Source organism: Vitis riparia, chromosome 12 (assembly GCF_004353265.1).
Source record: "Vitis riparia cultivar Riparia Gloire de Montpellier isolate 1030 chromosome 12, EGFV_Vit.rip_1.0, whole genome shotgun sequence".
Lineage (NCBI taxonomy): Eukaryota > Viridiplantae > Streptophyta > Magnoliopsida > Vitales > Vitaceae > Vitis > Vitis riparia.
Genome location: NC_048442.1, coordinates 7,683,924 through 7,695,228, shown reverse-complemented (window position 1 = coordinate 7,695,228; position 11,305 = coordinate 7,683,924). Strand labels below are relative to the sequence as shown.

Genomic DNA, 11,305 nt, shown 5'->3' with positions numbered 1-11,305 from the left:
TACAATGGGTTGGCAATTTTGTTCCTAAGATTATTAATTCAAGACTACTTTACAGCAATAAGCCTTATACTAACATATTTGAGTTGAAAACGCAAAATTTGAAGCTTAGGCATAAGCACGTTTTGAGTTTGAAATTAAAAACATTAAAATGGTGTTATGATATGAGTAACTTAGTTGTAACTTAAGTGCCTTGGTAATTTTGTCCATTTTTCTTTGAAAATTAATTATCTAACTTCTTATTTTTCTAAATTAAAATTTCAAAATATGGTACAACTAAAATACCCACGGTTTAGATATGAAAAAGATTTGAAAATTTCATTTTAGGGTGTGAAATAAAAAACTGTAATAAAATCTACAAGACAATCATTGTTTTCCTAGTTCTGATACTCTAGAAAGTCAAGATCAAGTGTGAAAAAAATCTTAAAAGTCCTTTAAAAAATGAAAGGAAAATGTTGAATATTTGAGTTCTCAAACCTCCAGATGAAAGGAAAAGTGCTTATTCATATAAAACTTATAGAGAAAGGTAAATGGGCTAGGTAATTGTGTACAATTCTTTCATATTTTGTGGATTTTTATAGTAGTCCATCAACTCCATTGTTTTTGCATTTACAAAAGTTGAGACAATCTTTGTAATTGTTTTTCTTTTTAGATATATCTTGTATTTTTATATGATTAAACATATTTTGGAGTACTATGACTTGCATAATTTCTCATAGAGCTAATCCAAATCAATAATTTAATCTTAATAATTAACCAAGATGATAATTGAATCAATTTGAATGGACCTAAAAGTTATTACTTTAGTATATGCATAAAAAATTGTGAGCACAACCCACGAACGTGTTTTTGTCATCAATATAACATTTCGTACATATTTAGTTTTGTAATTGAAAAGACATAAAACAAAAAAGAATAAAAAAGAAGTTGACATATTTGATTAAAATAATCTCCATTTTCAATAATGCTTTTCTATTTTTTTTTAAATAATGAAAATGACAACCTTTTTGAATAAAAGTATCATTCATCAAAACCTTTTTTCATCATAACCACCGACAGTTGCCCCGAACGTCAATAATGGGCAACCACAAATCATACAAAAACGACAAGTAGAATAAAATAGACTGAACCAGCAAAGCCATGACATCAGTTCCTCGCCGGCCAAGACTATTGAAAGGTCGTTTATAACCCGTTCAGCCACAAGTATGTGTCACCCCACCACAAAGCCCTCAAAACATCCAATATTTTTCTCTCTTTGCAGTAATCGCCGTTTAGTGATGAAGCAAACTGAGCTTGTCTTCATCCCATCTCCTGGGATCGGCCACCTTGCGGCCACAGTGGAGATTGCAAAGCTGATGACTCACCGAGACCGCCGATTGTCAATCACAATCTTGATCATGAAGTTTCCGTTTGGGTCCAATGATAGTATGATCTCCGACTCTGATTCCATACGTTTCCTTACACTTCCTCCTGTAGAGGTCAGCCCCGGAACTACAGGGATCGCTGAATTCCTCAAACCTCAGATACCACTCGTCAGAGACGCCGTCCACGGGATCACTCGCTCCAACTCCGTTCGGCTCGGTGGGTTCGTTATTGATTTGTTCTGCACCTCCATGATTGATGTGGCCGATGAGTTTGAGGTGCCTTCATATCTCTTCTTCACTTCCAGCGCCGCTTTTCTTGGCTTCATGTTCCATCTACAGTTCCTCCATGATTATGAGGGCTTGGATTTCAATGAGTTCAAGGACTCGCATACTGAGCTGGAGGTTCCGAGTTATGCTAACCCGGTTCCAGGTAAGGTCTTCCCTTCTGTGATGTTTGACAAGGAAGGCTGTGGGGCTGAGAAGTTTCTGTATCACACAAGGAGATTCAGACAAGTCAAGGGTATTATGGTAAATACATTTGTTGAGCTCGAGTCACACGCTATTCAATCATTTTCTGGCAGTACAATACCCCCGGTGTACCCCGTTAGACCAGTACTCAACACGCAAGGGGGATCTGTTGGGCGTCAACAAGATGCTAGCGCCGTCATGACCTGGCTTGATGATCAGCCCCCATCATCAGTGCTATTCCTCTGCTTCGGAAGCATGGGAAGCTTTGGTGGGGATCAGGTCAAAGAGATAGCACATGGGCTAGAACGTAGCGGGCATCGCTTCCTGTGGTCCCTTCGTCAACCCCCACCGAAGGGTAAAATAGAATCTCCAAGCAATTATGCAAATGTGGAGGAAGTTCTACCAGAAGGGTTCTTACACCGGACAGCCAGGATTGGAAAGGTGATCGGATGGGCTCCACAAGTAGCTATTTTGGCCCACTCAGCGGTTGGAGGATTTGTATCTCATTGTGGATGGAATTCTACGCTAGAAAGCATATATTATGGTGTTCCTATAGCCACATGGCCAATGTTTGCAGAACAACAAATCAATGCGTTTCAAATGGTGAAAGATTTGGGATTAGCAGTAGAAATTAAAATGGATTATAATAAGGATAGTAGTTATGTTGTAAGTGCTCAAGAGATTGAAATTGGATTAAAGAACCTAATGAATATTGACAATGAAGTGAGGAAGAAGAGAGAAGAAATAAAAAACATAAGTAGAAAAGTGATGATAGATGGTGGATCCTCACACTTTTCCTTGGGCCATTTTATTGAAGACATGATGACCAACATTCCATGTAATTAAGCAACAAGGTGATATTTAATGTACCAATTGTAGGCCCTGCATACTTCATCATATGTTGTATTTCAATTCTCAAATAATTTCCTTGATGAAACCAAAAAAATTTGAGCTTTCAAAAATCACAAGGAAGTTTGTTCTCGATCTTTATGTTATTTAGTGAAAAAGTTTAAAATGTCACAAATTTAATTATCCTATTTTTAAGTAATGTGTATCTTCTTTTCTACAAGTATGTTGTTGTATTAGCAAATAACATTGTTTATGAAAATATGTGAGGAGTTACACATAGACGTAAGTAAAGGTGGAAAAGAGTCATATCTAGTCAATTCAAATCAAGGCATGTAAGGGAATAGAGTCAAAAATTCTATTATAGCCTCATAGATATAAGGGTCCAAATTACCATCAACTGTGAGTTAATCTTTTAAAGGATGCCAAGAAGGAAGTTCAGTTACTTGTGGACTCTTATCGTGCAATTTGGGCAAAAGTTAGGTGTACAATAATGGGTGATGGTTGGACAGATAATAGACAAAGAACACTCATCAACTTCCTTGTGTATTGTTCTGAAGGAATATCGTTTGTGAAATCTATTGATGCTTCGGACATTGTCAAGGATGCAAGTAATTTGTTTATGTTATTTAATGAGGTGATTAAAAGGGTGGGTCCACTCAATGTAGTCCATATAGTGACTGATAATGCAGCAAATTATGTGGCCATGGGGAGATTGATTTCTCATAAGCATAAACACATCAATTGGTCACCTTGTGCAACTCATTGTCTTAATATGATCTTTAAGGATATTGGTAAGATGAACCATGTTGTTGAACTTGTAAGACGTGCATCAAAGGTGACAATTTTTTGTGTATAATCATGTTGCTTTGTTAAGTTGGTTGAGAAAAAGAGAAGGATGGACAAAGATTCTACGACTTGGTGCAACTCGCTTTGCTATTACATTCATTGCACTTAAGAGTCTTTATGATCATAAACATGACTTGCAAGCTTTGGTGACTAGTAAGTTCTTTGTGGACTCTAGATATTCAAAGGATAATAAAAGCAAAGTTGCAGACACCATCATCTTGGATAATAGATTTTGGAATGATTATTTGATTGTTGTGAATCTTATGTCTCTACTAATGCGCTTATTGCATATTGTTGATTGTGATGAGAGGCCTTCGATGGGATATGTGTATGAAGGCATGTATAGGGTTCGTTTGGGCATAAAGAAATTGTTTAACTTCAACAAAAGACTATACAAGCCTTATACAGAGATCATAAAGCAACGTTGGGATCAACAATTACAGAAAAACATTCATTCAACAACTTATTGGTTGAATCCATGTTTCTAATATGATTAAGAAAACTTTTGTAATAAGTCAACCGTTATTGGATGTGTCATGGATGTTATTGATCAGAAAGTTCTGAAAGGCAAACTTGAAACAATGAATGAAATGAAGTTGTTTCGTGATCGATTGGGAAGTTTTGGAAGAGACCTTGTTTATTCTTCACATGAAGTACTCTAACCTGGTAAAAAATATTTTCATTTATTAGTGTGTTTGTTCTTTTTTATTAGTTACCTACTTACTATTTAATATTTTAAACTTGCTAATGTGTTTTATTTTTTTTTTCTTATTTTTAATGTGAAATGGTAACTAGATGAATGGTGGAGGCTACATGGATACAGTGCACCACATTTGCAAAAGTTGGCCATTCAAATATTAAGCTAAACTACATCGTCTTCTGGATGTGAGAGGAATTGGAGTGTCTTTGAACGTATACATACCAAAAGAAAGAATAGATTGGAACATCAAAGGCTTAATGATCTTGTATACATTCATTACAATTTTCGGCTAAAAAATCGGTATAAATGCTTTCTTAATTGTTTTGAATTTAAATTCTTTTATTCACAATTATGAATAATTATATATTTTTCTTTTTTAGGTTCTATAACAAGAAAAGAATCTATGATCCCATTGATTATGCATGCATTGATGAGACCGATTTTTGGATAGTTGATGACGATCAGCCAATAGAGCTAGATGTTGAAGAATTGGAAAATCTTCTATATGAAAAAGGGTCAATTTCAATAAATGAAGTGGAAGGTTCAAGTTCTCACATTGGTTAGTAAAATATTTAAACTTATAACAGTTCAATAATTATATTTTTTTTCTTAAAAAATGATTTCTTTTTTATATATATTCAATATTTTTGTAGATGATGAGGATGGTGGTGACGTGGCTATAGAAGGGCTTGATGTGGAGAACTTTGGTTTTCCAGATGCTCATTTTCAATCTCCATATTCCAATTTCCAAAATGAATGAAGACATGAATTTTATATTTATTAGTATGCAAAAATCTTCATGAATATTCAAACATTGACATGTTATATTTTTATTTTGAGTAATTATTTAAGTGTTGTGGACCTATGGTTGACATTTGTATTATCTATTATGGACAATGTGTTAAGTTAACAACTCTTTGATAATTTGGTTATTATAGGATAGTAATGGTTTGATTATTTGATAAATATTGAGTTTATTGACATTATGAATGTATAACATCTTATATTGTGTTATAGATCTCATATATGATGATTGATGACTTCTACAGGTAAAAACTTTTGTGACAGAACTCAACAAACAAAGTAGATGCTATTAAAATTTACATAGAATTTATTAATTTTTTTAATTTTTTGTAATATATAAAATAATAAAATATATATTTATGACGTCACTGATTTGACTAGGTTTGACCAGTGAACCGTGAACCTGTAACTTTTCCGATTCAATGACCGGTCCGGTTCTAAAAACATTGGAAGTGGTCTCAAAGTAAATATTATAGTGTAGACCCCCATTTGGGGCTCGTTCTCATTTTTTTCATGTAGGTTATTTTCTTTGCCAGGTGGAGGGCTTTTTCAAGAGCCACGTGCTGCCTCAAGAGAGGCTGTTAGGGAATTAGGTAGTGGAGTGTCCAATCAGAATTGGACACCTGTAAAGAAGATTCTGGAAAAAGCTTATTTCCGTTATGGAGGAGCGTATCAAGCTAGCAGAGGTAAGGGTTCATGCTGGCTGGAGATATTTTGGAGGGGATGGGTTTTACTTGGGTAGGAAGCTAGAGAGGGAAAAAAGGGTGAGAGATTCTAGAGGTGTTCTTTGAGTGAGAGGATGAAGTTTTTGGCTAAAAGGGGGAAAGCAGACGGGTTTTCGGGCTTAGTTTGAGAGGAAGCCAGAGGGAGTAAGCTGGTTGGAAAAGAAACAAATGGGTTTTTTGGGATGAGAGACATTTGAGGTGAGATTTTGAGAGACTGGTTTTACATAAGTTTTTCAGAGATATTTTTTAGGCTATGTTTGGTTCTCGGAAAATGTTAAGGAAAAGAAAAAAAATGTAAAGGAAAATGATTTTCTTTAGTTTGGATGATATGGAAAATATGATGGAAAAAAATACGAAGGAAAATATTAAAGAAAATATTGTAATATTTCTCTACTATTTTCCTTAAAAAATAATGAGGAAAATATAAGAGAAAAAAAGAAAAAAAAGCAGAGAAAATGGGAGGAAAATTTTGTCGGGCTCTTGTTCACTAAAGGCTTCATCTCTAACTTCCTCTTCATCGGTGGCTATGGATTTTCCCCATCGTCGACCCTTTCAACGGCCACCACTATCACTTCGACCACCTTCCAGTGTCTCTGAAAACCTACCATTTTCAGGCACCTGAGTTCCCATGGATGAAGTGCGTTATTTAAATGCGGTGAGAAGAGAATCATCACCATTATCGCAAACAATAACCCAGAGAATCTCATGAACCACATCATCTTCAAGGCGTAAACCTCCGCCCCAAGCACCTTCTTCTTCGATTTAAACTCAAACAATGGGTTCGTAACCAAAAAAGCCAAAGAAGAGAAAAGAAATCCTAGGGTGCCTCTCCGGTTGACTAGGGTCTTTAGGGAAAGAAAATGAAAAATCGATTGAAACAAGCGTCCCTTTTCTCTGTATCTAAGGCCAGATGTCGTGGGAACGAAGCTACATTTGAGGAAAGATGAAGTAGAGAGAGCAGAATCCATGTAAGGAAAACCCTCCAAAATGACATCGTGGCCGTCGTGGGGGTCGACGAGCGCTAATCTGCGCCAACGGTGCAGTCTAGTCCTCTCTCTTTCCCCTGTCTTTCTATTTCTATCACTTTCTAGGAGAAGGTGAAGGAGCAGAAAGACACAAGTAGAGAGAATGGCTTTCTTTTCCAGCTTTGCATTTTCCACCATAGAAATCCACATCATCATCATAATAATAAAAATAAATAAATAAATAAATGATGATGAATAATAATAGAAATAATAGTAATTTCCATTTAGGAATATGGATATTTTTAGGAATATGAATTTTTTATATGGCTAGAGCATTGTAGAGGGAAACCACCAGCTGTGATTATCTTGTATCCAAATGACCTTTGCACCCCTACCCCACCCCCTCACACAGTCCATCGTCCATACTCCCGGGTACATCTTTCTCTCACTTGTACTCTTTCGCACGTCACCCCCTTCCTTCATTTTTGGGATATTGTATATTATTATCTAGCTTTTTAATGAAGGTGAGTGGTGTAGATTTTGCTTACCCATTTTGCCATTGGATTAGTATAGTTTGTGATTGGATTAATGGCATCTTGTGGATTAATGCAACGATAAGGGCATAATAGATGTATATTCCTTTAGCAAGGTGTATAGAGGTCTTATAGAAAGTGTATCAATACGGTGTTAATTTGCTAAGAGCATAAATGTAGTGTTAATTTACTAGAAATTTGGTTGGTTGCTTGTGATTTTTAGGATTATTGAATTTGGTTTATCAAAGCATTGATTTTCACATAAATTCCTATGAGTAAGGAGCAATGTTTTGAGTTAGGATGTAGGTTGGTTTTATGTTTTTGCAATAGTTTTGTAAAACTGATTTTTAGAATATAAGAGCACAAAATTTATTTTATTATTCAATAAATTGATAACCATTTAAAACAAATTATTGATTTTGTTTTCCTTCCATTTTTTCTTAACTTTTTTTCGTGGTTAACCAAATAAAAGAAATTGAATTCTTTTTTTTTTCTCTTGAATTTTCCATGGATAACCAAACAAGTGAAAAAATTTATATTCCTTTCCTTAGCTTTTTCTTTCCTTCCATTTTTCCTCCAAATTTTCTTTTTCTCGCATTTTCTGATAACCAAACATAGCCTTAGGGTTCCAAGGGTTTGGAGGGGAAAACAGGCTGGTTTTGGGGGAGTTTTCTTACAGAGCAGGTGAGAGTTGACAATGAGAAGGAGCGTATTGCATTACAATGCAGAACGGGAGATATTTTGGAAAGCTTGAGGAGCAAGTTTACTGAAGAAAAAAAGAAAGTGTGAGAAGTTGACCCAACTTTGGGAAACCCAGGTATGGCCACTGTATATTTCATTATTTTCTTCCCCTGTACTTGTTGATCTTGAGTTTTATCTGCTGATTTGGGTGAGAATATCAGATGACCATGCATTGCTTGTTGCCTTTCATGTAGTTGATAGACTAGGTCTTGCTATATTCGTCTATGCTCCTTTGTTCTTCTTTGATATGTATCCTGAATATGGTTTATTTATGATGTGTAACATATGAGGATCACGTTTTTGCTCCCTGTTTTGTTTACCCGCCCTTGGCCTGTTGATTAAAACATGAAACGTGAAGCTATGGTTGATTCATTATGCTTCCTTCCCTTGTGCTCTGTTTTCTTCTTGTGTTTTTCTATTTTCCCCTGTTTTTTATGTCTACATGTGGAGAGCTGTGCATGATGAATATAAAGCGTAAAGAGTTTCTGAGTGTTTATGGGCATGTAGTTCTGGATGAGATGAGTTCACAAGGCTCTCTGGCACACCTCTTATGGGCATAGAATTCTGGACGAGACGAGTTCACAAGGCTCTCTGGCACACCTCTTATGGGCATATGCATGAGTCCCCACCAGAAACCCAGAGAAAGTTTTGTGAGTAAGATGGCAAGCAAACAACAACCTATGCAGTGTGTTTGGTTCTTGTGGTTTGTGAAGCTTACGTGGGCACAACCCTACTGGACTTATTTGTGATTATCCGTATGAGCTTCTTTGAGTTGAGGAATTGGCCTCATGAGATGGACTCAGGCCATTTTGAGTGATGAAGGCAATGAGAAGGTTCAAGACTTGCTATCAATTTGCTTTGGTCACCTCAAGGAGATATCTGTTGTTCTTGTGGATCCCTCAGGCATTTTAGGATTGCCATAATCAACACACCATAACATTTTGCCTTGGTAGCTTGAAAAGGTAAGTTCTGTGATGAGTTTAATAGAAAAAAAAATGACCTAATAAACAAATGCCTTCCTTTGTAGCCATGCCATCATCGTTGACCACACCAGAAATTCTTCCCAATGCAGTCATTTTCCAAGGTCAATTCTCATACCACTTTCTGTTCAATCATCGAACCAGCAACCCGAACTGGCATTCACCTGCAGTCGCTTGCTTTAGTGAAAGAAATCACCCTCATGCCACCCTACCAATGATGTGGGGAGCTGCCAGGTTTCGATCCCAGATAGATATTAGTGTAAAGGGGATGAGAATGGTCTATTTCTTAAGGCTAACCGGTCATAAATAGCTAAACGAGGAGTTGCCTTTGACCGGATACACCCAACATTGCACTTGCTTGCTATTTCACCATCATCAACCCAAGTTGCTGGAGACACTGCAGAAACGCTACTAAGTTCATTCTACAGAGCGTCAGAGGCTGGCCCTTGGAGCTGTCAGAGCGATGCGCATAAGTCGTCTATGCCAGAACCTTGAATCATGACTTCTCCTACTTTCAGTCGCCTCGACAACGACCAGAAATTTGAGTAATTGTGGCCGTTGTGTACAACATATGTCGAATTCTTGTGGACACGCCCTTCTATGTGTTGAAGGTAATCGACAATGTGGTGCTGGCCCAGTTTGCAGAATGCCCACCCCAAGTATATGGCCACCCAAGCTCCCTCCAATGCCTCTGTTAATATCCCAAACTCACCCTCCCACGTGCATGGGAGCCATGCAAATATGACTATCTCTTCTATGCCCATTCCCTGCATCCCCATATCCATTCCACATAGCCATATCCCCTATACCCATATCTCAAACCAACCCCCCCTCCCTCTGCATGTCATCACCCTTCAATACCCAACCTACCCATTTTCTTCTTGACTCTTCTCTCTCTACACCACAATCGTACCCTTATCATTACATTCCCTCATATTTCCAAACCCCACACCAACCTAATTCGCTATTTGCATTACTCGTTCCCCAGTCATTCTCCACGCATTCATTTCCATACTTCCTCAAATGCATGCGCGACCGTCCTCCCATGAGATTATCCGAGACTAACGAGAAAGTCATATATAACCAAAATTTGTGCCAACTTCTGGATGAGAACGACCAGATTTTGATCATTGCTAATGTCGATGTTGGATACAATAGATTGTCAGACATTCGCAAGGCTTATGTGGAGATTCTTTTGTTCCGATTGATGGGAATGCTAGAGTGCAGCGTACCATTATGCTTCATACTGAGTTGGGTCACCGATCGGAACCCTAACCATGGACAATGTGGAAGCAGTGGTGACCCAAACTCAAGGCCTCTTCGGTGGTTCTGGAGACATTTCTCTTCTTCACAGCCTCTGGAAGTAAGCGGATGACCTACTTCACAATGAGTCGACTCGGGTAGCTCCGTTTCTGGAACAACTTGATCCTCCCATACACACTCTTGGATATCTCTATCTCCTAGAAGCATGTACATCTACTCCAATTCCAAAAGAGCAAGCCAATCAACTAGTTCTGTCCATTGCAAAATTTATCAAAATTGTTCAACAGAGCAAATTCATTCGGCAACTGATAAATTTGTATCTCTTTGCAAGTGGTTGAAAGACCAAGTTATACTGCTAGAAACCCCCATGCGAAGTGTAGCACCAATGCTGACAGCTGTTCGCAAGCTGCAGTCTGCATCTGAATTATTGACTGCTTTACATCCAGATTTTCTTCTTCTTTGTTTATTGGCAAAGTGTTATAAAACAGGTGCATGCATTTTGAGGATGATATTTTTGAAGTTGATCAGCCAAGGGACTTTTTCCTTTATTGTTATTATGGGGGGATGATTTGCATAGGACAAAAACGGTTTTGCAAAGCATTAGAGTTGCTACTAGAGCATGCACCCTCGCCACCAGCAACGGCAGAATTTGCAATTGTTAATTTGAGCAAAATGAGTGGCGCACGAGGCCTTATGCATCCGCAGGCTCAACATGCCCTAAAGCAGACAGCCATGGGAATGACTATAGGTGGGAGTAGTCAGGCAATCTATGATGGTGGGTTCCAGAATGTTGCAACGAACCCAACAACCACTATCATTAATGTAGCAGCAAATGCTACCCAGAGGACGTGTTTACTATTATCCTCTTGGACATAACACGGCTGATGTTCCCATTCTTGGTGTTTCTGGGGTGTGCTTTCTCCTCCTTATAATATGGCTAGAATACCATTCTATGATGTTGTAGTTTCACAACCTATGCCGCTTGGGACATTGGCTACTGCTCTTGCAAATGTACCACCTAATCAACATAGAACGTAGTTGGATGAGAATCTATCCCCACTTGTGGATCA

At 37.6% G+C, this 11,305-nt stretch overlaps 1 protein-coding gene across 1 annotated transcript; it reads left to right on the top strand.

The window, feature by feature from the left end:
• The first annotated feature begins 1,158 nt into the window (after positions 1–1,158).
• LOC117926206 (anthocyanidin 3-O-glucosyltransferase 2-like) lies at positions 1,159–2,815 on the top strand. Its single transcript, XM_034845284.1, has one exon. The coding sequence runs from the start codon at positions 1,203–1,205 to the stop codon at positions 2,673–2,675; it is 1,473 nt and encodes a 490-aa protein (XP_034701175.1). The 5' UTR covers positions 1,159–1,202; the 3' UTR covers positions 2,676–2,815.
• The last annotated feature ends 8,490 nt before the right edge of the window (positions 2,816–11,305 follow it).

Bases quoted from the DNA above. Each gene is read 5' to 3' on its own strand.
- LOC117926206 (XM_034845284.1), top strand. From the start codon at position 1,203: ATGTGTCACCCCACCACAAAGCCCTCAAAACATCCAATATTTTTCTCT.